Below are 15,472 nucleotides of genomic sequence, written 5' to 3'. Positions count from 1 at the left end.
ATCTAGGGAGTGGCAGTACTGGATGCTAGCACCAGTTAATATGACATATTGTCATCCTATGAATTATAGTATGATAATAGCCATCAAAAGAGTAATGAGATAGTTACAGACGATATATGGTACAGTGAGTACTGCAGATTTCGTTGGTATAAGAATAATATCTCGAAGATACCTGAGATAGGAGTTGATACGGTCAGAGATATGACAAAGAAAATGTAGCTAATTCAGAAGAGAATGGAGATAGCTCATACCAGACAGATTTAATACGCCAACGTCGGATGATGACGATTGGTATTTGGGGCCGAAGATTTAATATATCCTTGACTGGGATAAACAGATTTGATAACAGCGGATGATATTGATTTGGTATGAGCCGTTGATTGGTATATACGGATGTTGTATAGCCAGTATTATGAAATTGATTCTGTCAGAGTATTTCAAAGGGTATTATGATGTTATGCTCTTGAATTATTATTCCAATTTAGAATCACAGATCCGTACAAGAAAGATATTTCAGAATGAAGACTATTCTATTATTGAAAATACAGTAAGTGACAGGGCCTCAAAGAGACTATCTGAAAGACAGAATTTGTCATGAGATTAAGATTTCAGAATGGATTCATTGAGATGAGTTTTGATTTAAACTCTGTATACATTTCTTCTGATATATCAGAATTGATTACTTGTGATTTCGAGGACGAAATCATTTCTTAGAGGGGGAGAAATGTAAGGCTCGAGATTTATTAGTCTTCATTGATGTGATATTCGGAAGATATGACTATGCATGACATGAATGAAAAGCACTAAATGAGATTATGAAGTGGTGCATGAAATATAGACCGCACATGCGGTAAGGAAAGGACCGCACCCGCGGTTGCGCTCATGAATTGTGGAAGAATTACAGTAGCATGAGCGCACCCGCGCCTAAAGAAGGACCGCACCCGCGGTGGATAGGCAGAAAGTTGGCCATTTTTACAGTAGGGTCACCGCACCCGCGGTCCAGAAGCAGCGCACCCGCGGTTCTGCTACAATAGTACTACCGCACCCGCGGTCGGCGATGTTAGGATATTGATAGGGTTGCCGAGAGTTAAGCGCACCCGCGGTCCGGGAGAAGCGCACCCGTGGTACCCTGTGCGAGAAACCCACCCTTGATTCTTATGTTGACACATGGCATATATATATATACACTTGGGCTGAGTCATTCTTTCTTCAGATTTGCAAGAAAGAACCGAGAGCTATTCCAAAAGAAGTGAAATGTTTCTTTCATGTAGACTTGAGTTTGTGCAAAATATACTCATCCAAACTTCAATACAAGAATAGAATTGTGTTCTTTGTATCAAGAGCTATCTAAGGATGTAAGTTTGGTTAAATTTCAGCATGATTTAGATTCCATATGTTGAAAGAATTATAATATGATAGTTATATTGTGTTCTTGACATATTGAGCATAGTATATACACAACCGGATCAAAGAACGGACGTTGTATGCTATTGTAACTATTTTCCAGCATGTTTAGAGTTAACTTATGCAGATTTTGAGTACTATCATAGGCTTATGATGATGATTATGAGTTGAGACCCATGAATTATTGATATATGTGGGAGTTGGATTGACCGGTATTGAGAAATTACGTCGTTATGCCGTCAAATGATACCGAGGTCAAGTATTGAATTGGATATGTGTTGATTGAGATTAGAGATTGATAGAATATGTATCAACATTTCCATTTCAGATTTGATATTGACAGATTCGTCTTCGAGACTTCGACCACGACAGATTGTTCGACGAAAGGTATAATTCATGTTTTGTTTGGGGAAGACACCACTCAAATGAGATTCAATTTGAGTTTCCCAACCAAATCACATACTAGAATTGTTGTTTATCTTTTGATATGAATTTGATTTATTTATAGATTTATATTCAAATATCTTGATATGATGATGTCTTGTTTATAGATTTATATTCAAGCCTTTGAGATAGGAGAGTCATTGGCAGACTTGCCAAACTAGATGTTCGGTGGTATCGACGCTTCGGATCAGATTCACTCCGATTGTAGACATTCGATACAGACATGACCGAAGTCTAGGAATAAGACGTACAGTTACCCCGATTGGGAGGGTACGTGACAGACAGTGACGTCTTATTCACACCGGGACCCCTAGAGTTAGAGTCGAGTCGAGTCGAGTCACGATATGAATTGAATTGAGTTGCATGCTTATTTTATTTTGATTCCAGAGATTATGGAATCCATTGTTACTGCATGCTTATTTTGATTTGGTTTCCTAGACTACTAAACCTATTGTTATGAATTTTATGCATGATAATATGCTTTATGATTTATATTGTGTATATGCATGTATACATGTTTTATACTGAGATTTATTCTCACCGGAGTATCCGGCTGTTGTCTTGTTTTGTATGTGTGCATGACAACAGGTGGGACATGATCGGGGTCAAGAAGATAATGAGAGAAGATGAGTTAGAGTGGTAATTCCGAACTTATTGTAGACTTGGTTTAATACTTGAGATTTAGTAGTTGAACCTTAGACTAGTTTGAATAATTGTTGTACATTATTATACTTTTATACTGAGATGTATATTAGTTAAATTCCATTACGTTCCGCACTTACATTTTTAAAAAAAGAAAAAAAAAATTTAGACCTTGTTTATCTTAATTGATAATTAAATCCAAAGATGATTAAGAAGATGATTAGCGTCCGGGTCCCCACATAATCCTTATAATAAATATAATTACAATGATAATTGATTAGCATTTGTCAAAGTATCGGAATTTTTACATATGATATTTAATATCTTTATTTGAAATCAAATTAATTAATTCAATAGATACAAAAATAACATTTTTTTATGAAAGTTTTTTTCTTTTGTTATATTTCAAATTTTAATGATGAAAATCATACCAATAGTTTAAAATCTATATTTAATAATTATTATATGAATTTATTTGATATTTACCATATAATCTTATTTGAATGTGCATTTCTTTACATATATTGATTTATTTATTATTTTAAAACTTATTTTACAAGAAATTAATAGTCATCAATTTTAGTATACGAAAGATCGATATATAAAATTTATTATCCATGATATAGAATTGTAAAAATAAAAACTAAAAAAATTCTTTAGGAGGTTAAATTAAATATTATGAGTTATATTTTACTATCAATATTATAATTATTTCATTTGTTTTAATTTAATATTATTTTTATGAGTTAGTCACATTGATTTTAAATTGATAATTATTTTTCTTTAGTATGTTTCACTTTTGTATATTATGATTTATACATTGATAAAATCCATAATTTGATTGATTTTTAAGTTATTATGCTTTATACGTTGTGTTTGAATATATAATTTTTTTAAAAAATTGTTTCAGCTCATTTTGTTCTATATATTATGTTCAATACAATTTATTATATAACATAAAATCAACTGATTGAATTTTAATTTGGGAAACAAATTAAGCTCAGATAAATAACAAAATGATTCAATTTTTTTTTAGAAAATCAAATTTTTTTAATTTGTATAATATAATTGATATTACGTGCAACGCACGTGCATCATGCTAGTTTCGGTAAATGTCTTTAAGATGGGAAAACTACTAAAATCAGTCCCGTAAATTGGATGTCAAGAGGGCACTATTTGATGTGCATCCAGATAAAGCTCCAGGGATTGATGGTATGTCTGTGTTCTTTTATCAGAACTTTTGGGATGTGATAGGTGATGAGGTTATTGAGGCTGTTTTGCAAGTTTTAAATGGAGGAGCTGCTCTTGATAGTTGGAATGAAACCATTATCACTCTGATTCCGAAAGTACGGCATCCTATGACTATGAAGGACTTTCGTCCCATTAGTCTCTGCAATGTTTGTTATAAGATTGTTGCTCGAGCCTTGACTAACAGACTAAGATCAATACTTGACCACTCAGTTAACGAGTTCCAGAGCGCTTTCATCCCAGGACGTTTGATTTCAGATAATATTATCCCGGGTTTTGAGACACTTCATTGGATGAGGAGTAGAAAAATAGGTCACAAGGGGTATGCGGCATTGAAACTTGATATGAGTAAAGCATATGATCGGGTTGAGTGGAGCTTTCTTGAGGGTATTATGATTAAGCTGGGTTTCTCAGCTATTTGGGTGGATAAGGTGAGATGTGTTCAGACAGTGCATTATACTTTTTCGGTTAATGGAGAGTTGGTTGGGAATCTTATTCCAAGCAGGGGGCTTCGGCAGGGAGATCCTCTCTCCCCATACCTTTTCATTTTTTATGTGCCCAGGGATTATCCTCTGCACTCCTCTCTTGTGAAGCGAGAAAATTTATTTATGGTGTTCGAATTGCTCCTAATTGTCCTTCAATCACCCACCTGTTCTTTGCAGATGATAGCCTTTTATTCTTTAAGGTACTATGGAAAATTGTGCAGGATTGCTTAATACCTGCATTTATATGAAAAAGCCTCGAGGAAATTGATCAATTTTGAGAAATCTTTTTTATCCTTCAGCCCGAATACTAATGTAATGGTGATGGATACTATTAAATCAATGCTATCTATTCCAGTTGTGCAGGGTTTTGAAGTGTATTTGGGACTACCAATTTTTTCTGCCAGGAATAAAAAGTTACAATTCCGGTATTTGGTGGAAAGAGTGGTAAAGAAAATGCAGGGATGGAGTGGTAAATTATTCTCAGTTGTGGGTAAAGAAACTTTGTTAAAATCTGTTGTCCAATATATTCCTACGTATGCAATGTCTTGTTTTCGTATCCCAAAGTCCATATGTGAGGAGATAGAAAAGGTTTGTGCAATTTTTTGGTGGGGTGAGGAAGTAGGAAGGAAAAGGTTGCATTGGAAATCTTGGAAAGCTCTTTGCAGGCCAAAGTGTATGGGAGGTTTGGGTTTCCGTCATCTTGAAACTTTTAATAAAGCTTTGTTGGCTAAGCAAATTTGGCGCATAATAGTAAAACCACAATCTCTGGTTGCACGAGTTCTCAAAGAGAGATATTTCCGTCATCAAGATATTATGGCTGCCTCTTTGGGGAGTAATCCATCCTATATCTGGTGATCTATTATGTGGAGCCGGTCTCTTATGGAGAAAGGGTTTCTTTGGCATGTGGGAAATGGAGAACACATCTCTACTTTTGATAATCGTTGGATACTTGGTGGTGGGTGTCTCTAGCCCACTCTATCTGACCGGGCTGAGTATGGAACAGTGAACACTCTTATCAACAATGGTAGATGGAATGATCAGATAGTGAACACAATTTTTCAGCCCCACATTGCGTCTAATATTTTATCTATCCCTTTATCGACTTTAAGGCGAGTAGATTTTTGTTATTGGTTTTTTGACTCTAAAGGAAGATATTCTGTAAAAGAGGGATACAAAGCGGAAATCGGTCTCTATGATTCCCCTTCACATAGCTCGACTCTGCCTCTAAAGGATTGGTGAAAATTCCTATGGGCTCTTTCCCTCCATCCAAAGGTACGTATTTTCTTGTGGCGTGCGTTGAATGATATAATCCCAACATCTGTCAACCTGAGTTCTCATCATGTGCCGACCTCTGGAGTTTGCCCTCTTTGTAATTATGGCGTAGATACAACAAGCCATGCATTGTTTGCATGCCCTATTATTAAACCATGCTGGAAATTTCTGGGTATTGGCTATTTTTGAAAGGAGTTCGGTTTTTGGATGTGTTTGATATTTTCATTGGGATGAAGGAGAAACTGGGTAAACTGGAATTTGAATTCTTTGCTATGCGTAGTTATGCTGTGTGCAGCGAGAGACTCAAGATTGTACACAAGCAGAAAAGCACTATGAAGGTTCTTAATTTTGATGGGAGTGAGGCTTTACTGCATGAATTCCAGTCTGCTCAAAGCTCACATTGAAAACCACATGTCCACCTACTGCACCCCCTTCACCTTGCTCTTGGATAGCCCCTCCTTTCAATCAGCTTTGTCTTGATGTGGACGCAGCGTATAAGGAAACCTCTAATCAATTTGCGATTGGCGGGGTGGTAAGAGATCACGAAGGCAGGATGGTACTAGCATTTGGTATGACGATTTTTAAGCCTCAGCCGGTGGCCCTCGCCAAACTTGGAGCGATTGCTGCTGGGATAAGGGTGGTGCAGGAGCATAATATTCTCATTAATCACATTAACTCGGATTCTCTTCTGGCGGTGCAAGCAGTCATGTGTCCAGAGGAAGATCTGAGTTATGTTGGATCTTGTGCGGAGGATATTAGACGACTTCTTGAGCAAAATGACATTCGACATCTCTTTTATGTTAGGCGATCTACCAATACAATTGCACATGCTCTAGCTTCTTTTGCTATTTTTTCTCCCGATCCTTTTGTTTGGAAGAATGAGAGTTTTCCTTATTGGTTAGTAAAACTTGTAAATCCAGACTTGTCCTCTCTTAATAAATTTGCAAGTTTTTCTCAAAAAAAAAAAAAGTATGAATAAATGTCATTGTTTTCCAATTATGCAATGACAAAATTAACCTTCTATACATACTTCAAGAATAGAATGTAACTCCTATATTAATTTTATCAAATAACTCATCTTTATACTACATTTAAATGTTTTATTCTTTTAATTTTCTCTCTACATTTTTTCCCCAATGATTTTATTGTAATTTTGTAATTATATTTTTAGTGCAATTTTTAATTAAGTAATAAATTATAGTATCAAAAAAAGATATATGAAAAATTTATAACTATATGTGCAATAGTAGAATAACTAACATATTTTATGAGTTTTTTAACAAAGAATTGAAAGTAAAAAGTTTAATTTTTATTTTAAAAGATAGTACGATTTCAAAAAAATATGAAAAATATCATCTATAACGAATATATATATGTTATAGGCATAATTATTTTATTAAATTGTATAACTAAAAAATTATATGTATTGCTTGTAAAATCAATCATCAATCAAAATTTTGAATATGTAATTCATGAAAAGAGATTTAACTGAGCAATAAAAAGACTCTAAGTTATTTTCTACTATAAAAACAATATATGATATAATCCTTATAATAAATATAATTACAATGATAATTGATTAGCATTTGTCAAAGTATCAGAATTTTTACATATGATATTTAATATCTTTATTTGAAATCAAACTAATTAATTCAATAGATACAAAAATAACATTTTTTTATGAAAGTTTATTTCTTTTGTTATATTTCAAATTTTAATGGTGAAAATCATACCAATAGTTTAAAATCTATATTTAATAATTATTATATGAATTTATTTGATATTTACCATATAATCTTATTTGAATGTGCATTTCTTTACATATATTGATTTATTTATTATTTTAAAACTTATTTAACAAGAAATTAATAGTCATCAATTTTAGTATACGAAAGATCGATATATAAAATTTATTATCCATGATATAGAATTGTAAAAATAAAAATTAAAAAAATTCTTTAGGAGGACTTTAGGAGGTTAATTAAATATTATGAGTTATATTTTACTATCAATATTATAACTATTTCATTTGTTTTAATTTAATATTGTTTTTATGAGTTAGTCATAGTGATTTTAAATTGATAATTATTTTTCTTTAGTATGCTTCGTTTTTGTATATTATGATTTATACATTGATAAAATCCATAATTTGATTGATTTTTAGGTTATTATGCTTTATACGTGGTGTTTGAATATATAATTTTTTAAAAAATTTTGTTTCAGCTCATTTTGTTCTATATATTATGTTCAATACAATTTATTATATAACATAAAATCAACTGATTGAAATTTAATTTGGGAAACAAATTAAGCTCAGATAAATAACAAGATGATTCAAATTATTTTTTAGAAAATCAATTTTTTTTATTTGTATAATATAATTGATATTACTGTGCAACGCACGTGCATCATGCTTGTTATGATAAATGTCTTTAAGATGGGAAAACTACTAAAATCAGTCCCGTAAATTGGCCTACAAAGAATTTTTTCTTCATCTATTTGGACAAAATTTGGTCCAAAATAAATCGATTTTTTTTATTTGCTCCGATTTTTCGTAGCTGAACATGTCAGCAATACATAACACTCTGTTAGTACTCCAGCAAAACATCGAGGAGGGACCAGGCTTGATTCTTCAACCACAAACAAATATCTGGCAAAAAGACACTCTTTATTCAGCATTACCTACTTTCCATAGCTGCACGATATGGGAAAACTCGATGATATACTTTGAAATACTTAAACTACAGACAACAGAAGCTACACGGAATAGGAAAACTTTCATTATTAGAAATTATTAGAATACAGAGACAACCTAAGAATCCAATATAACATAAACATTTAGCAGAGGAAAATCTGACCTTAAAAGCTAACATTAATCATATGGACAGAAGAAGAGAAGGATTCTAGTAAATTTTATTTAACAGAAATAGTGCACATAAGTTTGAAATGAAAATGTTTACAAGTAATAGACAACTGAACAATGAATCAAAATGGTTTTATGCAGGAAGGCGATATTCTTCCCAGTTTGTATGCTTGTTCACGACAAATTCATATCCAAAGTCAGACTTGTTATCATTAGAATCATGAACAAGAACTTGAAATGCATCGTTTCCATTTTCATGTTGCTGCTCTTGAATTCTTTTTGCTGAATTGATCAATGAATCCTTACTGTTGAATAACTCAATGAGTTGAAGTGAATCTATCTCTCCTATGCCACAAGGGATCTCATCGATCGAATATACTTCCCAAAGAATCAAGCTTTCAAGGCTTGGGAAGTGCTCTTTCTCCGCTTCCCAACTCACAAGATAATTTAACGAAGAAAAGAAGTACTTGAGACGAAGAAATTGGCCTTCCGAAGGTGTCATTCGGAAGGTCTGGTACCTTTAATGTATGTCATCTTGAGCATTTGAAGATTTGGGAGTGACACCCAATTATGGTCATGTTTTCCCAAAGAAAAGGAACTCCTCTTAGAGTCAACTTCGTCAAACTGATTGGAAAGGCATGGTTCCATATCATAGGAGGAGGGTTAGGCAAGTCCTCCACTGAAACTTCTAAATCATCAAGATTTCTTAGATGGAAAAGATTGTGGAGATGAAAATAATCCCAATCATGATGTTTCATACCAAACAAAACTTTCAACTTTCTAAGATTCACAAGAATTTGAAGGACCTCTCCAGTAAATCTGAAATCAACCACCGTGTCAAGTGTTCGTAGATCACTTTCTTCACTAATTCCTATGTTAGAGGGATATGATAAACGAAAATGCCTTCTGCCCATGATCAAATGCCCTAACTTGGGCATGCCCCAAATTTCATAGGGCACTGGCAATAAATGACTCCATGCGAGGTTAGATACACAAGCAATTATAGTCTCGAGATTGGGAAGTTTGGATATTGAGGTAGGAAATCCATAGGGGGATGATTCCTTGTTCAAGGCGAAGGCAATATATCTTAAATTGACAAGTTTTGGATTACATCTAAGAAACTCCGCCAATCTGCATTGGGTGTGTCCAAGATATTAAGGCGCCTACAATATAGAGACAATCTTAATTTTAGATATCTATTGGAGAAAAGTAGAGCTGAACGTAGACTTGGATCATGTATTTGGCATTCTTGATAACTCGGAGTGTAAAGAAAACTGAGACGAATACTTGGATTCTCCATGTCGATTTCTCTAGAATTCCTCTTGGATGAGAATTGATAAAGAAACCTCTGTTCTTCAGCTTTTTTTAGACAGATCTCCCTCAACAAATCATGAATTCCAACAGTTATAAGCTTCCCGTCCGGCTCTTTCTTGTTCACCAAGATCAAACTTCTATTGACAAGATCATCCAAATACTCCTCCCCACATCTTCCAAGCATTTAGACTGATCACCTGGTTTAATAAATCCCTCTGCTACCCACAATTTGACTAGCTTAGAAACGTCGATTTTAGAATCCTCTGGAAAAGCCGCAAAATAGAGAAAACATGGCTTCAATCGAAGAGGTAACCGATCATAACTCAAGCATAATATCTTTGAGCAATGTTGTGCAATTGTGGATTCTGTTGAACTTATATTTTCCAAAACACTTTCCCACATATCCTCTTTGATCATATTGCCAAGAGAATGAAGTAGTCCTGCAACCACCATTATCGTGAGTGAAAGTCCCCTGCATTTTCTTGCAATCTTTTTCCCAATTTCCACCAGTTGGAGAGGACAAGATTCTTTTTCAAAAACCTTTTTCTGAAGTAATTTCCATCTTTGATCTTCATCCAAAAATTTCATTTGGTGAAGCAGATTACCCGAAGTTCTTGCGTAAAAACCACTTCTAACAACCTCGTAGTTAACAAGAGTAAATATTTATTTGATGGAAATAAATTATTTGCCGCAGGTTTTAGTAACTAAGGAAGCACCAAGGAGTTCATAAGTTATTGTTGTAATTTAAGGTACGGATTGATCGATTCCTTACAACGTCTATAACGACGTGTAATTGATGTGATTTTATGAGAATTATGTGTTTATGTGCTATTTGTGCTATTTGAGTGTATTTTAAGATTATTCCTCATTTTTTTAAAATAAATGTGAGTTTTTAAATATATTGGAATAATATGTGAACTTATATGCATTGTTAAGCATGCCTTCATATCGAGCCATGACTCCGTTGTTTTCCGAGATTTCTGTTTACTCTTGGATGAGTTATTTAGACATCAGAGCCGAGGGCGTTTAAGCGTCACACCTCTGATGACTAGCGGAAGGGCCGAGCAGTTCTGCAGACTGACACCCCTGACGCAGATGTGCAGGGCCGAGGGCGTATTTGACACGTCACACCCCTTGGCACATGCGGCCACAGTTTTTGCTATCATTTCTTTGGATCCAATTTGATACCCTACATGCATTGCATTGATTTCGTTACATGTCATTTATTTATGTTGTAATTTATTTGATTTTCGTACTGGGGTTTGACCCCTGTCCCTCGGGGCTGCTATGGTTTGTTTTGTGATTCCATAGCAGGTTATACATGTGGTTCTGATGCAGCTGGCAGAGCGTCTGCCAGTGGAGCCCAGTGAGTCTGTTTGATTTCGGAGTCCCGGGATATTTATACTATATATATTGAGTCATTTTTCGAGGAGATGCCTCGTGTATTTGTATGGTTGTATTATTGAGTGTTGGATCATATTTGGTGTGATAGAGCCTGGCTGGCTCTGTGTTGGTGTGAGAGAGCCGATTGGTATTTTGTTTGTTTTAGTGGACACTATTTTTGAGTATAAATGTTTAGTTGTGTTGTTTTGGAATTTTTGGTATGTTCTATTTACGATGAGGTTATGCCGAAATTTCTATAGGTCCAAAATGGAAAAATTTTTACTCGTTTTCGCCTGTTTACGCTAATAAATCCTAGTTATTTGATAATTAAAAATAAATCAGGAGCACGGGCCCTCACAAGAGTTATAGTTGATGATTGTAAAAAATTGAAAAATCATTCAACAACAAAACAAATAGTCGGAAAAATAAGATTACTGGATAAAAACAATGTAAAATACCGAAAAAATGTACGAAGATGTCAAATCCCAGATGAGGATTGTAAATAACATAATAAATGTTAAAGACGATCATATACTTGTTGAGTATACCAAAATGGTCATACTTATATTATTAAAAACTACGACAAAGATTTGTTGAATTGTCAAAATTAACCAAGAAGCATATTGAAAAGTGTGTCATGTGGATAAGATAACTTCTCCGATCCATATACCGTCTATGGTCATATTTTTTTATTTTTTGTTGTTTGATTTGTTTCAATTGATAAATGATACTAGCCATATTTTAATTCATTTAAATATTATCAAAATTTCGGACATATATTTTTAGCAGTTTAGTTACTCACGTGCAACGCACGTTCACTTTTATAGTATACATAAATAGACGAGAAAACAGAAATAATTATATTGATTTGAATTACATGTAAATATATATATATATATATATATATATATTATTTACATCGTTTACGGTTCCATGTGTATATAAAAAATAAAAAAAATTATGAGTCTTGTACGGGGACATAATTAATCCCACACTTCCATTAACCAGTTGGCCAAATATAGAGATCATTTGACAAATACAATTTAATATGTGCTCCTAATGCGAATCACTTGTTGCTTACTAGTTAAAAATAAGAAAACTGATCATAAATTTTCCACAAAATAAGTAATATACCTTTTTTACATGTTGAAAATTATTAGGTCTTTTTAATAATTAGTGCATCCTGCAGGTATATATATATATATATATATATATATATCTTATGCTTTTATTGTAGTGAAATGATTATGAGAATTTTAGATGGACGCGTGAATCCTTACAACAGAGGGATGGTTCTCAACTTATTGGAGGTACTCTACAGTGGTATTCCTCCATCAAAGAACAACTTTCGAGCAAATGTGCAGAATGATTCCGGATTGCAATTGTCATATCAAGTAGTGATGGAAACCAAAAAAAATAATGGAGGAAGTTTTTTTCTCACTAACAATAAAAAGCATAGGATAAATATGTTTTTCCTACTTAACATTGATAAACAAAAATCCCATATATAGGCTAATACATAACTGAAAGTGACATGAAAATAGACATTATCCAACGTTCAAAAACAAACTTCTATTGACTAGTTAAATAGAAATAAACTTACTGACACTTTTAAAGACCAGGAAAACCCAAACGTTTACAAACAAAATAACTTAAATTTTCACAACAATCTCTCCTTTAAACTGATGTTCCAGACGTACATTCAGTTTAATAAGAATCAACTTTGAAGCTCCATTCCTAAAACTGAAACATTTGCAGTACAAACACCAAATAGTTTCTGAGCTTCTGAAATACAAGAAATTTGAGAGGCTTGGTTATAATATCTGCAACCTGGTCTTCACTTCGGCAGTAAATAAGATTAATGACTCCATCATTTGTGAGATCCCTCAAGAAATGATACTTCACATTTATATGCTTGCTTCGACCATGTAAAACTGGAATTTTTGAAAGCTTTATTGCTGAAATGTTATCACAATAATTTGAGTTGGTCAATCCTCCTTGAAATGCAGCTCTTTAAGGATTTTTTTTAGCTAAATAGCTTGACAAGCACAAGTCAAGCATTTGTATCAACAAATTCAGCTTCAGTAGATGATAATGTGACAATATGTTGCTTCTTTGGTGACCATGAAACAACTTCTGTCCCCATCATGTAAACATAACTAGATGTGCTTTTCCGATCATCTGAATTGTCTGCACAGTCATTCTCTATGAAGCCAAACAAATCTGACTTTTCTCCATTCTTGTAGAACAACCCAAACTCCTTAGTACCTTGCAAGTAACGGAAAATTCTTTTTGCAAACAAGAGATGAATCTCTATAGGACATTCCATGTACTTGCTAATCACACTTACAACATGCATTATATCGGGTCTTGTTGATGTCAAATACATTAAACTCCCCACTATTTGTTTGTAGAGAGTCTCATCAACCTTCTTTCCTTCATCATCTTTGTTTAGCTTCACTCCAAACTCAGATTGAGTATTTACAACATTACAATCCTTCATCTGAAACATGTCCAAGATTTCTCGCACATATTTCTTTTAAGAAATAAATTTCCAACAGAGGACTGCACCACTTCAATGCCAAGAAAATAATTCATCATATCAAGATCAAACATCTCAAATTCAGCCATCATGAATTTCTTAACAGTTCCAAATATGGTTGTATTATTTCCAGTAAATCATCTGCATATAAGCAAACAATAAGCATTTCCTTCCATCTTCAATCTTTATGAAAAGTGTATGTTCATAAGTATATTTTCGAAATCCTTCATTCAAAAATAAGTTTCTATTCATACCAAGCCCGTGGAACTTGTTTAATCCATGTAGAGCTATCTTTAACTTATAATTTTTTTGCTCATTGCCAAATTTTACATAACCAGGAGGTTGATCTATAAATACCTCTTCTTTCAAATCTCCATGGAAGAATGCTGATTTTATGTCTAACAGGAAGATAGGCCATGAGTTTTGAGCTTTCAGAGCAATTACCAATCTAATCGTATCATGCCTCGCAACTCGAGCAAATATTTCTTTATAATCTACACCAAACTCCTGTATAGCCTTTGGCTACCAAGCGTGTTTTGTGCTTGTCGACCTCATCATTCTTCTTTAACTTTGTCTTGTAAACCCACTTTACACCAATTGTGTTCTGCCCTTTTGGAAGATCACATAGCTCCCATGAATCATTTCTTTCAATGGCTTTAATTTCAGAATCCATATCGTTTCTCCATTTTGATTCTTCGACAACCACTTCAAAAATGGTAGGATCACAATATCCCTTAGAATGTGGTGTTATTGGCCCAAAAATGTCGGAATGAACAAGCTCCAATGTCTTCTTTGTCCTCCATGATTTTCTTGTGGGAATTGATTACGGTGTTGTTTTCTAACAACACATTCATCAAAAATTGAGAAGAATCTATAATTTGAGGAAGTCCTGTCACCATGTTATTTTGCTGTAGCATTTTCAATCCGCCAAAATTCAGATGCACGTATCAAAAGTGCCATAGCCATGCCTCGTCTTCTAATTTTGTTGAGAAGCATGAATGTGTAGTGTTGTGGAGATAAAGTGGGAACATACGATTCGTTGTCATGTTAACTTGAGCAATTAAGCCCAACTTTGGGTCTTGAATTTGACATACTCTATCTTCGATAAAAATCTCATATATTTTTTCTTGCAATTGACTCACACTAAAAAAGTTGGTCTTTAAATGTGGCACAAAAAGAACATTAGCGAGAGTGTGGATGGAATTTCCCTTGGTTTGGATTGTTATCTTTCATTTTCCCATAACAGAAATTTTGGAGTTGTCACCAAACTTAACAGAGCTGTAAAAGAAATCTTCCAATTCAGAAAATGCCTTCTTCTCTCCACATATGTGGTTGCTGAAACCAGTGTCTAAATACATGTTTTGTTGAGTTTCTTCCTTCACTGTGACACACCATCAAAAGAGACACATCTTCTTCCTTTTCTGGAAAGTTAGATTGATCTCCACTTTTTTTAATCAAATCAGTTTAACATTCTGATTTATAATGTCCATACCTATGGCATTTGAAACATTCAACTTTGAACTTATCTACTGACTTTGATCTATAAGTTGTTGGATGGTGGCCTCCATGTCCTCTACCTTTTCCTCGAAATTGACTTTCTTGATGATGATGATTTTGTTGTTGATTGCCACGATCATTGTTTCTTTTTCCTCCTCCACTCGACCTCCGCCTCTTCCTTTATTTGCTCTACTAGGTGTAGAGTGACTTTCTGATAGGGCTTTCAATGCTTGTTCTTCTTTTTCTTGCTGGTTAATTTTTTGCTCATGAACCAAAAAAAACTTTTTCATTCATCAACTAACAGTAAACCAACATCATTTGCTTCTTCTATATCACAGACAAAAAAATTAATTTTGGTGTCAGGGATCGAAGAATCTT

General features: G+C 33.8%; 1 protein-coding gene across 1 annotated transcript; it reads right to left on the bottom strand.

The window, feature by feature from the left end:
* Window positions 1–8,491: 8,491 nt before the first annotated feature.
* On the bottom strand, window positions 8,492–10,260 carry LOC142538766 (toMV susceptible protein tm-2-like). The gene is made up of 4 exons (XM_075644067.1): window positions 9,899–10,260; window positions 9,705–9,845; window positions 9,119–9,489; window positions 8,492–8,784 (listed from the first exon to the last, which is right to left on the bottom strand). The coding sequence occupies exons 1-4, from the start codon at window positions 10,258–10,260 to the stop codon at window positions 8,492–8,494; spliced, it is 1,167 nt and encodes a 388-aa protein (XP_075500182.1).
* Window positions 10,261–15,472: the final 5,212 nt, after the last annotated feature.

Source organism: Primulina tabacum, chromosome 3, assembly GCF_025594145.1.
Source record: "Primulina tabacum isolate GXHZ01 chromosome 3, ASM2559414v2, whole genome shotgun sequence".
Taxonomy (NCBI): Eukaryota; Viridiplantae; Streptophyta; class Magnoliopsida; order Lamiales; family Gesneriaceae; genus Primulina; species Primulina tabacum.
This window is presented reverse-complemented; position numbering and strand designations above follow the sequence as displayed.